This window comes from Staurois parvus, unplaced genomic scaffold (assembly GCF_062004578.1).
Source record: "Staurois parvus isolate SC_StPar_1 unplaced genomic scaffold, SC_StPar_1.0 ptg000011l, whole genome shotgun sequence".
Taxonomy (NCBI): domain Eukaryota; kingdom Metazoa; phylum Chordata; class Amphibia; order Anura; family Ranidae; genus Staurois; species Staurois parvus.
In genome coordinates, this window is record NW_028317807.1 from 21,950,284 (window position 1) to 21,972,450 (window position 22,167).

Genomic DNA, 22,167 nt, shown 5'->3' on the forward strand with positions numbered 1-22,167 from the left:
GAAAAACGAACTGAAATCTTTTAGGGGGGGGGGAAGTAAACAGAAAAAATAAAATAATGTGGTTGCATAAGTGTGCACACCCTCTTATAACTGGGGATGTAGCTGTGTTCAGAATTAAGCAGTCACATTCAAAATCATGTTAAATAGGAGTCACCCACCTGCCATCATTTAAAGTGCCTCTGATTAACCCCAAATAAAGTTCAGCTGTTCTAGTAGGTTTTTCTTGACATTTTCTTAGTTGTATCCTACAGCAAAAGCCATGGTCCACAGAGAGCTTCCAAAGCATCAGAGGGATCTCATTGTTAAAAGGTATCAGTCATAAGAAGTGTACAAAATAATTTCCAAAGCATTAGATATACCATGGAACACAGTGAAGACAGTCATCATCATGTGGAGAAAATATGGTGCAACAGTGACATTACCAAGAACTGGATAGGTGAGCACAGACAAACACACATGTGAAGGGATCAGGAACAGCACTGCAGCAAGGAGACCTTTTGATATGAGCTGGCTGTATTATACCATAACATCCTTGAGGGGGATCCTGCCGCTTCTTTTACTAACCTGTGAAGGGGATACCACTGTTGCAGACCGACACTACCCGAGAAGGGTGGACCAGGCTGTAGATGGTCATTCTTGTTTTCTAACAGGCGTTTTGGCCCTTTGGGTCGCTTCAAGGAAGTGAGGGGGCAATTCAGCCGTTTATGGATTATTTCCTTCTGGTTGTTATGCGAATATAACTATATCACCTGCACCTTCTGAGTCGTTGTATTATTTGGTGGTTTTCTACGCACCATTGAACTTTATTTTTCTGGACAATTTTTATGTGACACTGGAACAGTGGTTTTTGAATATCACGTTTTGTTGTGATACCACATATTTATGTTTTATTTTATTTAATTATTTTATTTGGTCTTATATTCACTGTGTGAGTGTGAGTACTGATCCTACATTTAGAGATTCACCTTTTATGTATTATAGTTCATAAATATTGGAGTCCCATCAGGACTTTTTCTTTCACTGGTGTTTCTTTATCTACACATTATCTATTCAATTTTTGTTCCATTATGGATCACTTAGCGGATCAGCTCACTTTATGAACTGTAATAGAATGGTTTGTTCTATTCACTGAACTGCATCGGTGGCATCCATTAGTCACTTATAAGTTTTGTTTGCATCATTTTGTATTATTCAAACTGTTTTTATGTGCATTCTATTCTATTTTACGTATTTATTGTACATCATTTATTGGTTTATTTCATCCATTTTTGGGATAAGACAGTGAGGGAGTAGTGTAGTGTTGGGGTAGCGCTGCACCAATTCACATTATATTTTGCACATTACCAAGAACTGGATGTCCCTCCAAAACTGATGAAAAGATGACAAGAAAATTGGTCTGGGAGGCTGGCAAGAGGCCTACAGCAACACTAAAGGAACTGCAAGAATATATGGCAAGTACTGGCTGCGTGGTACGTGTGACAACAATCTCCCGTATTCTTCATATATCTGGGCTATGGGGTAGAGTGGCAAGACAGACGCTTTTTCTTACGAAGAAAAACATCCAAACCTGGCTAAATTTCGCAAAAAGTCTCCCAAAAGCATGTGGGAAAATGTGTTAGGCTGAACTTTCTGGCCATGATTCCAAAAGATATGTTTGCCACAAAAACAACACTGCACATCACCAAAAGAACACCATACCCACAATGAAGCATGGTGGTGGCGGCATCATGCTTTGGGGCTGTTTTTCTTCAGCTGGAACTGGGGCCTTAGTCAATGTAGAGGGAATTATGAACAGTTCCAAATACCAGTCAAAACTGGCACAAAACCTTCAGGCTTCTGCTAGTGCATTTGTAGTACCAGCTTTTCTTGGAGGCAGCAGTGATGCATAGTGAAGTCACTAGTGCTTCAGAAAGCGATGGTATGTCAGGATCCAAGGTAAGTCATTTTATATTTTTTTGTACAATGTCTTATTTTTTTTCAACTATGAATACTTGAAGTGTCACTCTCTTCATCTGCTTGTATTTAACGGATTTTTGCACCATAGAGTCAGTATATACCTCTCCTGCTCTGTGTTGATAGAAATCTCTGGCTTCCAACTCGGTCATAGTCTTCTCTTCATTGGCCAAAATCTCAAACCCAGCCTCCTGTATCTGAGATAAACATGATACTTTTATAGAATGTTTTATTCCCATTTCTAACATACTCAGCAAAGAGCTTTAAAAAGATCATTAATAGATATACATTTCTTACCTTCATTATTATTTCATCTGTCTTTCCGTGAGCGACAGCATCAGGTTTAATAATAGCCACTGTGTAAGACTTCCCTGATGGAACTACAACAGTATAATAAAATGTAAAATGAAAATGTTGAAAAAGTGTATATTGCATCATTTCTGTGTGAGAAATGCAACGGACTTGCTGACATTTGTATTACCAAAAGATTTCAGCTTAAGGTTTATAGTGCTCAAACAGTATGTCCTCATGCACACTGGGCATTTTAAAAACGCCGGTAGCGTTAGTTGTATAAGTCACGTTAAAAACGCACGTTTTTCAGCATTTTTTTAGGGTTTTTGCATTAGCATTCAGCCACATTTTTTTGCGTTTTGTGTTTTTACAAAAAAAAAACATTTTGGCTAAAAAAAAAGCTCACAAACACTGGTTTGTGGCGTTTTACCGCAATTACCAGCATTAGAGCAGTTTTACAGCTAAAAAACTCCTCTAGAAATCCACTAGTTCTGGGGTTTTTTCTAGGCAAAAAACTCTGATTAAAGCCTATGTGTGCATGGACACATAGGATAACATGCTGGGGAGTTTACTGGCTATAGAAAAAAATGCCAAAAGCCAAAAACAGCAGCTGTAAAAATGTCCAATGTGCATGAGGCCTATACAGTGAGTAAGTGCCATAGGTTTTGGTGTTTGCGTTATCTTGCTTTTCTTTTTAACAGAAGGAAGAAAACTAATCATGAGTACTCCAGGACTGTAGTAGATTTGAATCAGTTGACTACTCTCCTATGTACCTATCTGACAGTGCACCCCTACCAGGGAGAGGGTTAAATGTCTTTTACTTAGGCCACCCATAGACCAGGGAGGACAACCTAAACGCCCTCAGGCAGCGTGATCAGCCAGTGGGGCCATGAATAAGAATGGCAAGAGGAGGAACTGACAGGTACAGTCAATGCTGCTAAACTCAGGTAGGAGGAATAAGGATTGGGATAGTCTGGAGGCAAAATCAATTTTGACGGCGGGTTCTTTAAAAACATCAAATTGTCGCCAGCAAACAAACAGGTGGAACAGGTGACAATCATCTCAATAGTTGAATAATTCAATAGTTGAGTTTGAGGAGAAAACTCCTTTATATATGGAAAATTTATTCGCTCACTTATTTTTACTTACACAGTTCATCATCCTCAGCTTGTGATGGGATAGGAGACGTTTCATCTTCTTCCTCTAGAAGTGCCTCATCTTTTACCTAACAAAACATTACAGTGATTCCTTAATACATTGTAATGGGCCACACACATGAAATCTGCTCTAAACATGCAATAAGCTTACAATGCTTCTTTTTGTTATAGGCTACAAGCACATAAGTGTATCTGCTTGTGCATAGTAAAGACACTACGTATTTCTGGTGTGTCAGATATTCTACAGCTGCATACAACCAGGGCCCTGGATAAGGGGGTACCACCAGTCCTCCTGTATGGGGCCCAGGTAAATCGGATGACCTTAGGGAGGGTGATCGGCACAGTGGGTAGCAACTACTGAAACCGATCCCCTGTACGTCTGTCTTTTCAGCAGCTGAAGTCTGGTTTCTTCTCCCTCCTGCTGGTGTTCATCTGCTGCAGAAAGAATCATACAAGGGATCTATTTCAGTAATTGACCCCCTGCTGCACCCATCACCTTCCCTGTACACCATACAGTTCCCCATGTGGCCCAAGCCCCTCTGTGTGTTCCCACCACCCCCAGTGCTCCTGGGTTCCCTCCTCTCTCTCCCACAGGTAACTGCAATCACACAATAGGATCCTTCAGATTGATGAACACAATAAGTAATCGGTATCAATTACTCACTGTGTTCATTCAAAACTGAAGCATAGTAAACTGTGGCTTGTTTTGGGGGGGGGGGAGCTGTCAGGTTTGCTGCATGGGGCCCTGTGGTTTCTAACAGCAGCCCTGCATACAACTGCCCACAGACATGAATAAGTGAATGCACTGCACACAGCTGTGCACTGCTATTTGCACAAAGTAATGCACATGCACAGAAGTACTACTCCAAATGTACCTAAGGTGCATTTTATGCATTATGTCTGTGAACATGCACTATTTTACACAAATAGCTGCTTACAGCTGCCTTCACCTATTCATTTCTATGGACAGCAGCTCTAGGATATCTGGGACACCAGAGATAAGCAGTATCTTTACAAGGCATGGACAATTGTGCCCATGTGCATGTAGCCTTACACACAGTGAAAAAAGAATCTGCCGACATCATTTAGGAACACTTGTCATACACATTGCACTGTTGAAGTTTTCGATTCAATCAGTGTACTCCTTATGTATATTCATTTTATATTCCATAAAACAATAAATATATTTTCCTAAATAGATTAGACACTTAACATAAATATCACAACTATGACTTCTATTTCATATCTCAGGTAGGTAGATATCACACAGACAAAATGTTAGATCCTCTCTCCACCCTCATTTAAATAGAGCACTAACAGGGCTCATAGGGGGTTATTTACTAAAGCTGAAGAGTGCAAAATCTGATTCAGCTCTGCCTAGAGACCAATCAGTTTCTAGGTAATATTGCAAAAGCTTAATTGAACAAGCTGAAGTTAGAAGCTGATTGGCTACCATGCACAGCTGCACAAGATTCTGAGTGCTCCAGGTTCAGTAAATCTCCCCCATAATCTCTACCTAAACTCATCAAACAGTTGTAGCAAAAGGTTCACTTTATTTTTGCATAATAATCCTTTTAATCATCAATGACCATGCAAACAGTTTTCAACCTATTAGGACATTTCCGTGTAGGATAATGACCATGTCTGACACTCTGAGGGGCACTTTAATAACTTACTGTAAACCTTTACATGGCCCAATTATTGCAACTCCTAGTCGAATCTGCCACAATGTTTGCATTCAGTAACCTGTGTTCTGAACTCTAATACTTATAGATTGAGATACTGTATAACAAAGAGCATAGAGCAAAGTAACAATGAAGGAACAAAAAAGTATTATCCATTTATTATGATATTTAAAAGCCAGTGCTTATGAGCTAGATGCAGTAGTACATAATAGGGTTGATTTATTAAAGGCAAAAGACTGTTCACTTTATAAGGAGAGTTGCACAGTGCAAGGGAATTTTCCCCAGAGCTTAGTGAATGCAGTGAATTTTCACTTTGAAAAGAGTGCCCAATCACATGCAAGATAGTGAAAAAAAACAGCATTTTTGCTAACACATGATTGGATGATGGAAATCAGCAGCGCTTCACCTCAGTCACGTTCTCAGGAAAATTCCCTTGCAAAGTGCAGCTTCCCTTGCAAAGAGAACTGCAGATTTACCTTTATTAATTCAATCCTAATGTGTCATTGTGTGTGTGGTTTATCACTTCTGAGCAATCTTTGAATTTAATTATTGAAAATAAGTTCTCCTTTGTAATAGATAGCACAGATATGAAACCCACTTTACATGGAACAATCTGTTTAGGCGCTGGTAGCTTCCCATATTAGCCTGAAAATATTTGATTCCATTAGGATAAATCTGGGTTTTCAGGGTAGTATTAGAGATTAGATTATATGTTAGGTTGTTAGGTTTGGGCATTAATGTTTGGATTTAGGGGTTAGATGATGGGATCAGACTGAGAGTCAAAGTTAAATGTTGAAGGCACAGTTAGGAAATAAGGCTGTGTCAAAATTAAGTAATGGGTTACGTGTTAGGGGATGATCAAGAATTAGGGGTTAGGTTAAATTTTAGGGTTTGGGGGGAAATACTAAGAGTTACATTGTTAACGTATTCGTAGCGTTAAATATGGAGCCAGAGCATGCAGGGGATCTGGAGGGTTTTTTTGAACATTAACAGCATTAGTTACTTGGTACTAGAAAATTATTTTATATTTTCCAAGCAGTGCAGGTAATTTCTCAAAGAAACTATTTCTCTTATTTGGAAATAGGGTGATGATGGAATTGAAGATCTTTAACTTTCTGTTACAATTATTATTATTATTATTATACAGGATTTATATAGCGCCAACAGTTTGCTCAGTGCTGTACAATATAACGGGAGACAATACAGTAACAATACAGTTCAATACAATAGGGATTTGAGGGCCTGCTCCTTGGAGCTTACAATCTAGGAGATTAAACCTACATGTCTGCGAACCAGACAGTAAAAATTAGGAGAGTTTTAGACCTTTTTTTTTTACAATCACTTTCAAGTGGTATTAGTGCTCATGCATACCTCCCAACCTTTGAACTTCAGAATGAGGACCACTTGAGGGAGCAAGTGACCTGCGACATACGTAGCGCACAGTGGCAAAATGGGTGTGTCCAAATGCTTAACAATGGGAGAGGCCTGAGGGGCGTGGTTAAACAAACCCTGGGCTTCCTTGTACTTATAAAATATGCTTTGATTGCTATGCCACAAGCAGGAGTCTCACGGACACAAACCCCAGCACAATCATTGAAAAAAAAGAAACAAAAGCTTCTATTACAAATGGTTTTGCGCAAACTGTGGAAGAGTGTGTTACACAAAGTATGGAAGGATTCAAGAATGGATTATGCAGAGTGCAAGGTTCAGGTGTGCGTTTCATACAGAGTGCAGGATTCAGGAATGCATTATGCACATAGTGCAAGGTTCAGGTGTGCGTTTCATATAGAGTGCAGGATTTAGGGATGTGTTACGTACAAAGTGCAAGGTTCAGAAGTTAGTTAAACCACAAAGACACCAATTAAACATACACTTACATTCTAAAATCGTGATTAACAGCATATAGGAGCCAAGGCAAGAATGCAGGCATCAGATGGATAACAAATGAGTGCAGCAGAGCAGGACCTGCAGCAGTGTGAACATCTAGCACAACCAGGGATTGGCAAACAAGCCGGTGGGGGTACGGCTGCAATGAGAGAGTGCAGCTGTCAAGTCAAACCTGTGATGTCGGGGATGGGCGGGGCCGATATGCGTTTCAAGGGCATTTGTACAGTGCCAATTGGGAAAAAGGTGGCAAAGGGCATGACCAATTGGACTACTGAATGTTCCACAGCAGTGTTTAATTAAGGTTTATTATACACCGCTGCGGGTACACATGAAGTAGTTCCAATTGGTCCTGCCCCTTGTCACCGTCTTCGCTGGCCAGCAAAGTATAAATGCCAGCTGTTGTTTATGCAGTGCTTGCTTTACAAAGAGCGCGTAGCCCCTGAAACGCATATCAGCCCCGCCCATCCCCAACATCACAGGTTGGAGTTGACAGCTGCATGCTCTCTCCAATTGCGGCTGCAAGCACTGCTGGTTTGCCTGCCAATCCCCGGCTGTGTTAGATGTTCACACTGCTGCAGGTCTTGCTCTGCTGGAAGTTAGATATAAAAAAATAGAGTAATTCGGGACAAAGCCCCTGTACACTGGGACTGCGAGACAAAGGTGAAAAAGCAGGAAAGTCCTGCCCAATCCGGGACTGTTGGGAGGTATGCTCATGTAGCTCCATGATAATGGAGAGAATAAAAACTCATAACAGAAATTAGAATTATATTGATACGGAGGAAATGTTTGGGTATAATGTCTGGAACATTGTCATACATCTACATAACTGTAAGTATGCAAAAACTGTTTCTTACCACTTTGCGATCTAGGCCTTGGTTCAAAACTTTCTTTTCTGCTTCAAGTTGGTCTATAATAGTTTTCTGTAGTAATGGAGCATTGGCTCCTCTCACCACAGCAACAAGTTCCCCTCCCTTGCAAGATATAATACAAGAAAAAAAGCAGTCATTATTTAGAAAACTAAATAAGACACAAAATCACAGAGATTTTTTTCAATGATAATGATTAGACTACAAAAATAAAAATGATCTTATGCTTTCCTGACCTATTTCTTTGAGCAGTTACTCTTAATCCTGAACACATTGCTTTTTGTGGGCATAATCCATGGTAATCACTGCCACCTAGAGGTCTAGCATTGGTTTGGCAAAACAAATGTAGCTTAGAAGACCCCAAAGTAGCAAAGTAGTAAAATAAGAAACTACAGTGCCTTGGAGAAAAATCTGAGCAGTCACCCAGCCATATCAGAGCGGATACCTACTGAAGACTTAGGCTGGCCATGCATTATACAATTATCTGGAGATTTTTGGTTTAGATTTACCAAAAACCATATAATAGGAGGACAAACCTAAACAACACTTTCAGTTGTATCCAATTAGGCAGGCCCTTGCACTACACAGTTGAAGGAAAATCTAAAGGAAATTGGGCAGAAAATTGGAAGATAATTGTATAATGTATGGCCAGCCTTACACATCATATAAAAATAAAGCAAAAGGATATAAAGTAAACATAAATGTCACTTTATTCTATGTAGTTATAAATTCAGGACTCAAAAACAACTGGTAATTAAAGAAGAATTATTTTTATGTTTTTTTTATGCGTCTCAATAACTAATGGCCAGTTGCACCTTTAATTTTTCTGTACTCATGTCTAGTCCAGATATTTATTATCATAATTATGATTTTCAAGGATGTGGATAGAATTATATACTGAGCTGTAACAAGGAGCCATATTCTTGAATATAAACTAGTAATTGTTATAATTATCCCTCAATTAGAAAGTAGCATGGTGTTTAGGTATTTCTGTTCTTCCCGTCACCCTAAATATAACTTACAGCAAAGAAAAGAAACGTTGGTTCGCATTTGCCTCTGTATTTCTCAAGTACATCAATGCTATCAGCTTCAGCCTGCAACAGAAAATATAAGGTTAGGAAACTTAAATCAAACAAGGCAAAATCTGTATAAACACTTCTTTAAAAGCACCACTGATCAAGGCCCTATTCCCACCCATGCGTCAAAAGACATAATATTTTGCATCCCACTGTTTTTAATGGTTCTGGTTCCCATTTATGCTTTGCTGTGCATCGTGGAAAAAGTTCAGGTACATTTTTTCATCCATTGATGTGCGTCGTGGGGCCCATAGAAGTCTATTGGAATGCATGAAAATGCATGACACATTGGTTTTCATGTGCTGCAAATTAATCATTCCTGGTAACAGGCCATGTCCTCTTTGTCTAGCTACATTTGGAAAATGGCAGGCTTTTCTCTTGCACTTCTCAGGGTCCCCCAGAACTTAGTTAATATAGTGGAGCTCTGCTGATTTCCATCATCCAATCATGTGCAAAGCAAAAGTGCTATTTTGGGTGTTCCTTACAAATTGAAGCTTTACCACATTCAGTATGCTCTGGTGAGCCCTGGGGAGTGCAACTGCACTTGCAAAGTACACAGTATTTTTGTCCTTATTAAATAAACTCTATTATCTCAGTGACCTTCATCGGAGATCAACCATTTGCAAGTGCAGCTACACTTCTGGCATTTCAGAAGCATCTGTAGGTACCCCAGTAGCAAGATTTATCCATCCATATAACCTAAAACCAAGCAGCAAAATGGCCTGGAGAAAAAAGTAGTAGATGTAGGTGACTAATTTAATACCGCCACCTGATCTCTACAAAACTTACTACTGACCCCTGATCTCTGCATCACTTACTACTGGCCTCTGAAACATTGTTTGTTTATGTAAGAGATGGGGTGAGTGCTAAAGGCCAACGGGGCTATCACAACCAATCATAACCAGTGGTGTCACTAGGGTTGGTACAGTAAAACATGTCACCCCCCCCCCTTCCCCCATTGGGCTCTTTCCTGTCTAGCCTGCCACGGTGCCCTGCAGGGCAGATAGAATAGATGGGTAGTAGCGTAGATGTTCTCTAGTAAGTGCTCCATGTAGATGTGGAAATTTACTTGGAACTCCATCTTATTTTAGTTGCTCTTTGTGCTCTCACCTTTTTTTCTTCACATTTAATACCTAAGGAAAGTTATTTAAATTAGGTGGAGTTGGAAGTAAACCATACAATTATCTTGAGGGATTGGCATTTAGGAGGTTAAAACAGGCAGTGAGGAAATGTGATATAAACTCCTCACTGCCTGTCAAATGCCTCTGAAAAGTGACTTGAGCATGGATCACTTTTCAGTGGAGTGACAGTGCCTGCTGCAAGTGTAAACAACCCTTTGGGTTCACATTGGTGCGCTGTGGTATGGCTGCAATGGTGGTGTACTCGCAGTTTTCCTGCATGTTACCTCGAGTTGTAGCCACAGTCTCATAGACTTCTATTAGGTTGCATATCTTTGCAGGGTTTTCTGAAGGTGCACCAAACATGCAGAACTTTCGGTATGCTTTCAGAACATGCAGCAAATACTGTATATGCAACCTAGTATGGAGAAGGTTATACCTGTGTCAGGTTTTTTGCCATCTGTGTCCCATTGGGGGATCTCCCTTCACTTCCTGCCCCATAGCCTAAACTGGAAGTATGCTGAAATCCCTACAAAGTGAAGAAAACAAGAGCAGGTATAGAAATATCCCCCTGAGACTTTATAAGGCAAAACAACAGTAAGTGTACAAAAGTATAAAACAGTAAATGTTATTACAAAAAAATTGTTTCGATAAAAAGAATCAAAAGATTCAGTAGAGTTGGACTGCAATACAATGGTTCATAACTCACATTCAAAGACATATACTGTACAGTGTGCATAGGAGCTGACAGTCTGTAATACATCAACTGACAAGTGGGTTAACAACCCAAAAAGACTTGAACAATGATATTATCCAGACAAATCCAATGCGTTTCAGAACATCATTGTTCAAGTCTTTTTGAACTATTGTATTGCAGTCCAACTCTACTGGATCTTTCGATTCTTTTTATCAAAACAATTTTTTTGTAATAACATTTACTGTTTTATACTTTTGTACACTTACTGTTGTTTTGCCTTATAAAGTCCCAGGGAGATATTTCTATACTTGCTCTTGGTTTCCATATTTGGGATGTTGCCAAAAACAGTATAAATGGTGGGACATTTTACCAAATTTTCTATTTTTGTATCCAAAGTGAGGCAATCTCTGGTTGTTACCAAGATCACCAGAACCAGTTTCCCAATTGGAAAATTTCCCCTGTATTACTGTTCTGGGGACAACCCACAATTAGGGATTTTGTTTTACTTTCACTTTTGATATTAACAGTAAACAGGACAAATAGAAAGTGGGGATCTCCCTAACAGAGGCAGACAGACAGTAATAAAAACTGACAGGTGTTCTAATCTATCTCCACTCTATCCAAAACTAAAAAAAAAAAATAAATAAAAAATCCTGATAGTTATACTTTAAATGTTGTATTTTCAGATGTTGAATTGTTTTTACATCTGTTAAGTATTTCTTACCACAGCAAACTGCAAGAGATCATCACCCAGTTCATTCTTAATTTTTCGGAATAAGCTGACAGCTGTCTTGCAAGGACCACACCAGGCCTGATACACGTCCACCACTAAGAAAAGAAGCAGATGAATGGAGAATCAGCATATCATTTGTCAGGGCACAATCCGAAATTAAAATATGTTACTGAGATACCATCCATCAAATGCTAAACAAGATGCTAGTTTGGCATTTTTAATTTAATACTCTGCCCCAGAAAGTGGAAAAAGGTACTGGAAGGAACCTCATGCCATTCATGCTCATTTCCATGCATGTGCGCACAGGTGTGCACATATTCCCAAGCATAGGAGCTTCTCGAAGCACGCAAAGATTGACAAATGTGCACGTGGATGCACAGGCATGTCCGCCACAGATCCTGGCACTTGATGAACTACTTCAATTTGACGCTTGCATATCATCACTGGATGGTCTTTCACCTTATGATCTGTGCTCCTGAAGTCTGCTTGACTCAATTCTTGACCCAACTATTTCGGACTCTTCTCTGTATTACCCTTGCCTATTTATATCTGCTGCTCATATGTGTTACCAGCCTCGGGCTGGACTTTTGACCAAGTTTATGCCTTCTCATTTTGATCTTCACAGCTAGCACGCTGGTGATCCTTGCCATTCTCTGACCTGGACTCTGTTCATGATTTGGTGTCTATCTGCCTGGATGTCATTGTACTCTGCTGGTGACCTGACTCAACTGTTCAGCTTATCTGACAACAATGCTTCCAAGCCCAAGGTCACTGGTCCAGCTACCTGGCACCTGTGTCCTTCCATTGCCCTAGCAGTCCCTGCCTACACTTCCAGGGGTGCTTGACTGGGAATCATGCAAGAGGCTGCCCTTGTCATCTCAAGTTTCACAGCCAGGTACATGACAGAAGCTTGCAAATCCTAAAATTGTGACATAAAACATAAAATGTGTGTGCTTAATTGCATTTTTCTTCTGCTCTATAGATGTCAATGCACAAAAACTGTACATTATGTGATGTGCTTGGGATAAATAAGAATATGACAGAAAATATTTTACTTTAAAGTCCAGTGTAATGGATAGTAACTAACTGTCTATGATTAAAGTGGTATTCAACCCAAAACCAAAAAATGTATTATATTGCAGTATAATTAGGATGTGGTGCCTACATTCATTTTCTTTTTTTAGGCTTTTTTTCCTCTGTTTTTACCTGGTTATCTAACCAGTAACACACATCCTGTATTAGAGTGAATGAATGAGCACAGGGAGCACCGCAGACAGCTACAATGGCAGTCTGGGGGGAGGGGAGAGTTAGATGCACTAACAGATTTAAATACACCGACAAATTGAAGCCAAACTCCACATCACACTTTATAAGTTACAGCAAACAGTTTTTTTCCTTTTTGGATAAAGGTTTTATATGAATAAATAAAAGCTGACCAGTGTTAAATGGGTTGTCTCATCTTTGTAAACTGATACATCTGGAAAAGATATTGTTTTTTTAAAAAACAACAGACTTACTGGCTGGATCACCAGATGAAAATAAAAGAAAGAGAGCCTAAAAATAGAAAACTAATAGAGCCATCATGTCTAAGAATTGGTAAGCTGCAATATAAAAAAGTTTGCTTTTGAGTTTAATACCCCATTTTATCCCTATATAACAAGTTGTGTGTTTATATAAACATACTTCTAGGTCATTGTACAGCTAGCAGTGGTTAGCCATATTCCACTGGACTTGTCTTCTAATGTTGGAGACATTTGGCCACCCAGCCAAGTAGTTGCCTCTGCTCAAATGTGTGTCTGGAACATTTCTCAATATTTATAGCCACACTGGTAGTCTCCTTAATCATTCACCATGGATTGTGACTAGGCTGATGTTGATTGTCCAAAAACATGGTTGAGGTTGTAAAAATTTGTGAAGCCAACTTGTTCTAATTATATAATAGTCATACATACATAGAATAGCAGAATTCACCTTGCTTTTACAAATCTTCCCAACAGAAGATATACCGGTAATTGGGTTCCCTACCCCAGTTTTATAAGAGTTCAGTTAGTTTTATAAAGCAAAATCTGCTTTAGATACATTCCCTGGAAGTCATAAAAGAATTATACACAAAGCAGTCCACCACAGATCACATTAGGCTTCCAGCATCAGCGTCATGAAGAATGGAGTAGGATGTGCATACATTGGTTGATATGTCCATATGTTCTTCTTGGTCATTGGCTTGATAACTGGTGATGCAAGGGTCAAATGACAGATCCGAACCCTACATCTACATGTCAGAAATGTCAGATCCCATATTTCTATTCTGACAGGTTGCCTTTAACTCTTTCGCTGCCATGGATGTAAGTACTACACCTGTGGCAGCATAGCCCTGTAAACTGACTGAGTCTATTTACATGTGCCAAGCTGACTGTCAGCTTTCTAATGGAGATGATTCAGGAGGCTTTATATCACTTCCAAATATGCTGCAAAGTGCAAGGTGACAATCCCCCACCCCCCACACACACCATACTTGCCAGCTTATCATTATGTTTTTACTAAAAAATGGTATAATATATTGAGCTATGTGTGCACCTGTCAGGAAGGTCATGCCAGTATATAGCGCTGCACATCTGGATGAATATCTGTGCACAGGCGGCTCATAGCTACACATATGCATTCATAGGTAAGGGTGCGCAAGAATGTGCGCACATCTGTCACTAATGCAAGTGGCAAACCTGCTATTTAGACTGATCAGCTGCACACAGCCAGTCTTGTCTACAACATTCCTCTGAAATCTGTGATGGTGTACGTGACTACCCATTAACAAACCAGCTTGCTTTGACCTACTCCTGATATTTACCTGTACTGACCCCGGCTTGCATTTGGACTATGTTTCTGCCTGCTCCATCTTTTCCCGACCTGCTCATATGTTGCTGACTCCAGTCTAAACCCTGACTACACTTCCTATTGTACTTGATCTGATTGCCAGTGGCTGCACTGGAATGTCCGACTTTGCACCAGTCCTGAATTTCTGTGCCACAGTCACCTCCAGCCTGCAGTCTCTCAGACAACACTCCTGCCTACACACAAGCTCAAGGTCACAGCTTATGTGGCAGCCTACATATATCCACTGTTCCTGTGGTTGTCACCTGCTGCTGCCGAATTCCAGGTTGGTATCCTTGTGTCCAGTCTCCTGTCTATCATGTCCTCAGGTTGAACTACTCAGTGCAGACCAGTTCAGATATGTCTATCCACCTGTACCAGCTGCTGCCAAGAACGTCAAGGCAATCTTTCCATTCCCTGCCCTTGTACTCCCCATTTGCTTTACCAGGGGTTTCTGAGCCGAAGGTGTAAGAGAGGGCATCGTCATCTCTTCTGGCTCCTCCACCAGGTATGTGAAACCTCCAAAACGTAGATTAGTGTTTTTCTTACTGAAAATATAGGTTTGATAAATCGTTGCGCAGATATCACGCGACATAAAAACTGCAACTGGGTGACATAAAAATAGTAAAGGGTCACAAAGACACTGTGATGTTACTGTTCAGTTGTGACCAGGTTGAAGCAATGAGCACTATAAATAGTCAGATTTGCAGTGGATTAATACACTATATCTTTAATAACAGCTCGGAGGGCCATGATGAAACACTAGATTACTAGTGTCTCTCCTATGTTGGCAGAATTAATAATAGATATGAAAAAGATACTATATATTGAAAAACTAACCATAGAAATCTCAAAGCAGGACAAAGTTAACAATTTGTTTAAGAGGTGGAAACAGTTTGTAGACTGTACTCTAGTGGAGATACAGCAATTTATGATAATATTTAAATATACAGAACAGTATATCAAAGTTGATAATCTTAGTAGTTTGGATAATCTTAAACCTAAAGAGGTTGTAAACCCTTACATATACCCAGCAAAGTGGCAAGCCTCGGGTGATACACAGAGGTGAAACAAATCCTCCTACATAAGTTGTACCTGTCTATCCAGTCTTCTTTTCTCTACATCTGTTCAAAGTCCAGAATTTATACAGCTTGTCTGAGAGTTCAGAAAAAAGGGGGCAGAGAGCTGAAGTTACACACTGCAGAGCTCAGTGAGGAGAGCTCTGAGAGTTGATTGGAGAGAAGAGACACCCGCCTCTCCACACAGCTCACAGGAACAGAGCTGAGGCTGTCAATCACTGTTTGTGTGCAGGAGCTCCCTCCCCTGTCACATTTTTTCTCTTGGTGTCAGGAAAACTTCATGAGTCAGAAGTGACTCCTGCAGATAGCAGAGGAACAGGGCAGCAGAGAGAAATGACACTTAGCACTTTGGATAGAGACAAGTAGACACTATAGAGTTATAGGGAATATTAAGGGTTGCTCTCTGATGTGGATAACAATTATTGGTTACACTTCTTAGTAAATGTATGTACGTAATTATAATTTTTGGAACTTTTATATTTAGTGTATGCTAATTAGTATGTTTTGTTCTATTTCTTTTAAAAGGTTAAGTATTATAATATATCAATTAAGATTTAAGTTGTGGATATTTCATGATATTGTACTATTGATTAAATGGAAAATAAAATTATAATAAAAATTATAGGGAAAAAATGAAACTACCATCATTGTGTTCTCCGGGGTCTCTGCTTTCAGAAAATACAGTATAAAATGTTTTGGGATGTTAACTAATTTTCAGGTCCAAAACGTGCATTTTAACATGGGTGCAAAAAATTCAAAAATGGGTCTGGCAGCAAAAAGGGTTAAATATGTGATTTTAATTACATTCATTGTGGTTTACCTAGGAGTCCTTTGGAAGAAAGAGTCTCCTCCCACTGCTCCTGATTACTTATGATAACCTGACAATGAAAAGAAAAGATTTAAAGTTAATAAAACAATTAGGACAGGAAAGTATATAGATATAATAGTAACATTAATTTCCATATTTCAAGATTTGCATTTAAAGAAGATTTACTGTATATCCGAAATGGATGACATTTAACCACTAGCCTACAGGGCACTTATACTCCCTTCCAGCCCAGGCCAAATTTCCAGCATTCAGCGCTGTCGCACTTTGAATGACAATTGCGCGATCATGCAACACTGTACCCATATGAAATTTGTAGCATTTTTTTGTGACAGATAGAGCTTTCTTTTGGTGGTATTTAATCACCTCTGGGTTTTTTATTTTTTCTTAAACAAACCAAAAACCACTGAAAATTTTGAAAAAAAAATTTTTTTTCTTCGTTATTGATATAAAATTTTGTAAATAAGTGATTTCTCTCCTTTACTGATGTGCGCTAATGAGGCTGCAGTGATGGGCACTGATAGGCTGCACTGATGGACACTGATAGGTGGCACTGATGGGCATTGATGAGGAGGTACTGGTAGGTGGCACTGATGGGCATTGACAGGCATCACTGATGGGCACTGAAAGGCAGCACTGATACATGGCACTGATATATGGCACTGATAGGCGGCACTGATAGGCGGCACTGACTGGCACTGATAGGCGGCACTGACTGGCACTGATAAGTGGCACTGACTGACACTGATAGGTGGCTCTGACTGACACTGATAGGTGGCACTGACTGGCACTGATGGATGACACTAAAAAGGCAGCTCAGATGGGCACTGATATGTGCCATTGATGTGCACTGGTATGCGGCATTGATGTGGCACTGATAGGCACTGGCACGTGGCACTGATCGGCACTGACAGCTGGCACTGATGGACTTTGACATGTGGCACTGCTGGGGCTACACTGATCATCAGGGCACACTGATCATCAGTGCCCTGATGATCAGTGTACATGTCCCCTCTGCAAAAACCGATTACTGGCTCTCCTCTCGAGTTGTCAGCTCGAGAGGAGAGAAATGCCGATAACTGGCATTTCCATGTTTACATGTGATCAGCTGTGATTGGACACAGCTGATCACATGACGGAGCCGACATCTTCGGCTCTTTCCGTGATCGGTGATCTGCTGTGTCCGAGGGACACAGCGCACCGCCGATCGCCGCGCTGCGCACTCCCTGAGCTAAGCATGCGCGGTGAAAATGGGAGGACATCATATGACGTCCTCTCAGAACGAGAGAACATAAACAATTGCCATGCTCTGATACTTTTAATCATGTATTCGCAGATACCAATTACTATTTTTCATGCTGTATATTAAGATTTGAGCCCATACAAAAAAAATTGGGCTCAAATCACACTACAAAAAATGCATGTGATTTGAACAGGAAAGCATTGTAATTCCTGTCCGAATCACACGCAGTTTCCCACACCGCTCTTGTGTGAACCCAGGCCGAAGTCACTATGACAAGCCTGGGTTCACACAGGAGCGGAAGCGCATGTGATTCAAACAAGAATCACACTGCATTCCTGTTCAAATCACATGCGATTCTTTGCAGTACGATTTCAGCCGATTCATTTTGTATGGGCTCAAATCGCACTGCACAGCATGAAAAAGGTATCGGTTTTAGGTATTGGAGTGTTTTTACGAGTACAAGTACTCATGCAAATGCTTAGTATCAGCACCAGTAACGGTGAAACCCTACTTTGCTGTGTGCAAGTGTTTAGAATTTTCTCTAGGCTCTTTGCAGCCCTTCCCTGTCTTCAAGCATACGCTCAAGCATCAGTTGCGTGCAGGGCTGGATTACCCACACTGCGTTCGAAGCCATGCATCGGCCCCACAGCCATGCATTAACCCCTAACCTGCCTGTCATTGATTTGAACTAGCTTGCTGTATGCAGCCGTCTGTACAGATATACTGATTACTGAACCTGGGTGAATAAGGCCTTAAGCAAAATAAGCATATGCTTATGTCAACAAGGGAAGGGGGGCACCACAGAGTTTTTCCACCTAGTTATTTTTTGCCCTTAATGATCCAATTCCACTCTCCTCCTCCATAGATGTATTACTACTGAGATCTGACTCCCATGAGCTTCATTGTTTATTTACATCTTGTGCCATAAGTCCTCCCTCTTCTGGCCTCTCTGAAACTCCTCTGCCTTCATCTCCATCTAGAGATGGAGCGGCTGCTTCCTCCAGACCTCCTCCACTCTCAGCCCTCTACCATGTTGCTGGAACCAAAAGGTTGGACTCCAATGTAAAAAGGTGACTGTATGATGGGGGGGCTGTGTGACTGGAGGGACTCTGTGTTGGGGACTTCTGATGTAATGGGAGGGCTCTGTGGTGATTGGAACGTTCTGATGTGATGGAGGGACTTTTCATGTAATGTGAGAACCTCTGATGAAAGGGGGCTTGCAGCATTGTCCTAAGCTCAAGTTTTCCATGGATAAGTAACATTGATGTTTTTTGCATTTTAGATTAGGGTGCATTGAGATTTTTTATTCTTAAAGTGTGGAGAGACTGAAAAAATATTGAGAATCTAAAGCCAAAACTTTTTTTTAGGTTTGGATAGAGCATTAGAACCTTTGCCTGTGTTTTTTTATATTGTTTTCGGTCTCATTGCTGTGGAGATTTACCCTCTCTATTTGTTCTGATGATCATTGTCACTGCACCAGGGCAGGAAATGATGGGAAATCCAAAATACTATGGTTGTCATTGAAACAGGGGCATATTTACCATGAGGCAAACAAGGCAATTCCCTTGGGCGGCATTTTTCAGGGGGCAGCGTTGCCCCCTGGGGGAAGAGACTCGCGTATCAGGTGACCAGGACCAGCGCCAGGACCGATCTTCAGTGAGAACAGAGAGTCCAGGGCAGCACAAAAACAAAATACACCACTGAGTGGAGCACACTTGACAGTGTCAGTAGGGCAGTGGAGGGTGTCAGTAGGGCAGTGGACCATGTCAGTAAGCAGTGGACGGTCAGTAAGCAGTGGACACTCAGAAAGCAGTGGACGTTCAATAAGCAGTGGACAGTCAGTATGCAGTGGAAGTTCAATAAGCAGTGGACAGTCAGTATGCAGTGGATGTTCAGTAAGCAGTGGACGGTCAGTAAACAATGTGGCATTGGATGGTCGTACTTTCCTCTTGTAGCTTTTGGGCTTCAGGTTTGTGTCTCCCCTCCTGGCGCCCCTTTCAGCCCTGCTCCAGTTACCAGCATCTTCCATAAACAGTCAAATGTGGCGGGCTGGAGAAGGTGGGAGGGGGCATTACAGTGCTTGCTGATTGGCTAAGGATGAATGGGAGGAGGAGCAACTGTCGCTGCAGCCAGTGCAGTGTATTTGTCTTGTCCCTCCCCCATACTTAGATAAGCAGCTCTATTGGCTGCTATACTAAGCATGCAGAAGCCTGAATCTGCCAGCTTGCTGAGCCTCTCTGTCAAAGTTACAGGGCCTAGGCCCCCTACAGGGGGCCCGGAGGTACCACCTTATCAGCAGCCCTGATCATAACTCTGAGTGAGACACCACCACTACCTGTACAAACTCTGCGCCTCTGCTTGACATCCTGGGCCGAACGAAAAAAAAAGAACCTAACAGATTCTTCTATTCACATTGATCGATGTGGATGAAGAAATGTCTGCCAAAAAAATATTTTAAACATATATGCCAAAGCATAGGGACTATCCACCCACTGGCCACCACAGGCCCCCATACATGGGCATATATGCTCTTTTTTAACTGCGGATGAAACATCTCACCCAACAGCGCTGCATGCACTGACATATATTCTGAGAGAAAGACCCTGTTACTGTCAGAATAAACAGATCAGTGCTGCAGCTGAATGGCATTCCTGCAAAGAAAATAGCAATGGTTAACAATAAAACAGTAACTCAAAAAAACAACTTTTTTATAGAAATTATGTGCCAAAAAGTATTATTAAATATATATATGCCAAAGCATAGGAGTGATCCACCCACTGGCCACCCCAGGCCACCATGCTGGGGCATATATGTTCTTTTTTAACTGCAGATGTAAAATAAAACAGTAACTTGACAACAATAAAACAACTATTTTTTTTTTTAACTTGGAGAGAGACACGATGGCAGATGACCAAAGACCATATGGTAGGGTCGCTCAAAATGCGATAGCCAGTTTCCTGACTACCTAACATCTTTCAAGACCCTATGCATATATGTGCCCTAGACTGTGCCATGCTGTTCCCTATATTAATAGTCCACTACTGTATGGTAGCGACGGAAGCAGTCCTTGAGGCAGAGATCAGGTTGGCCAGCACAGGAGGGAAAAAAAAAGCAGGTTTCATGTCTAATTCCATGTCTGCTAAAGACACAACATCTTTTTTTGGGTGTCTTTTGGGTTGGGATACCAGGAAAATGCCTCTCATGCAGCTGGCTAACTGCATCTGGTTTGGGGTTTTGGGCCACAGCACCTTCTTGATACAAAAAGATTGTGATGATCTTTTACTAGGAAAGATCCACTTTGTCCAGTTGCTTTGTAAAGCACAAGAGAATTATATATAGAGCCAATTTAAATAAATAAAGACACTTTTTTGTACCAGCATCTGGCTTTTCGGGAAATTAAGTACAGCTTCATCATCTGGTCGTTGAAGTCCACCCCTCCCATGTTAAGGTTATAGTCGTGGACACAGAGGGGCTTCTCAAGAACACCAGCTGTCAGGATTTACAAGCTGTTCGTGGAAGCCCCAGCGATTAGGGTGCACGGTGCCACATGCACCAATTCCAAGATTGTATAAATGTCTTAATAGTGGTATGCTTGAATAAAATTGTCCACTGCTCCTCATGTAGTTTGGGTGTCCAGGGAGCTAGATGTGACTATCTTTTCCCTCTTAAATCCAAAAATTACATGTATAGCCTGTTGCCCTCTTACAGGCCTTATACATTTTGACCCCATATCTGGCACGCTTGCTGAGGAGAAATTGTTTGCATGCAAGGCGACCAGAAAAACTAATGAGGGACTCATCAACACAGATGTTTTGCTGGAGAGTATAGACATCTGCAAATTTCTGGTCAAGATGATTTACAAGGGGCCGAATTTTGTGGAGCCAGTTAAATTGCCACCCTGAGGATGACAGAGTGTATTGTTGTTAAAATGCATAAATTGCATTATATTCTCATATCTATGCTTGGCCATGGCAGCAGAGAACACGGGCATATGATGAATCGGGTCTGTGGACTAATGCAACTGCAATTAATTTTTTTAGTAATGCCCATGCTGAGGGTTAGGCCCAAAAATACTTTAAATTTGGAAAGCGTAATAGGATTCCATGCAGGTGGTCTGGCAAGGTTTGAATTTGGGTTGGCATAAATTGTTGTGCATATAAATTTCTTTGATCCACAATCAATCCATACAGATCTTCCATGAAAAACAGCTTCAAATAATCAAGAGAGTAGTTAAATTTGCTGTTTCCACCTGAATTCTGGGGTGGGCAGTGAATGGGGGAAGTACGGGTGCTGCAGAATTTGTGGGATGTCAATCAGGATTTGCAAGCACATCCGGAAAGACACAATGGGCTCTACGGGTCTGTGTTCGAATTCTTGGTGGCTGCGGGACACTACTTGTGCTAGCCACCACACCAGCTTGTACTGCACTTATGGGACACGCCACGTCACCAAGTGATACTGCAGTGCTGGTATGTAAAAGACCAGGATATACTAGGCCCCTGGTGCAAGCCAGTTCACCAAAAGCTAGAGAGGCACTAGTACTGGCACTCTGCTGCATATGAGAATCATCATGCAACTGTACCACCTCAGCAACCTGGGAATGGGGGTTGGGTATGCCTGACCTTTGCAGGGACCTCTACTCCATCGTCTGAGCTATCTGTCAGGGTGCAGCTGCTGTCTACAGGTTCGTA

The 22,167-nt window shown here is 41.1% G+C and overlaps 1 protein-coding gene across 1 annotated transcript in view; it reads right to left on the bottom strand.

Moving 5' to 3' along the window:
• Positions 1–22,167, bottom strand: part of NME9 (NME/NM23 family member 9) — a 56,582-nt gene that overhangs the window by 28,763 nt on the left and 5,652 nt on the right. The window contains exons 2-8 of the mRNA XM_089672891.1: positions 16,228–16,285; positions 11,455–11,558; positions 8,862–8,933; positions 7,828–7,944; positions 3,394–3,469; positions 2,251–2,333; positions 2,058–2,150 (exon numbers count right to left, since the gene is read on the bottom strand). Coding sequence (XP_089529017.1) covers positions 2,058–2,150; positions 2,251–2,333; positions 3,394–3,469; positions 7,828–7,944; positions 8,862–8,933; positions 11,455–11,558; positions 16,228–16,285 — 603 coding nt within the window. The remainder of the gene's footprint in view (positions 1–2,057; positions 2,151–2,250; positions 2,334–3,393; positions 3,470–7,827; positions 7,945–8,861; positions 8,934–11,454; positions 11,559–16,227; positions 16,286–22,167) is intronic.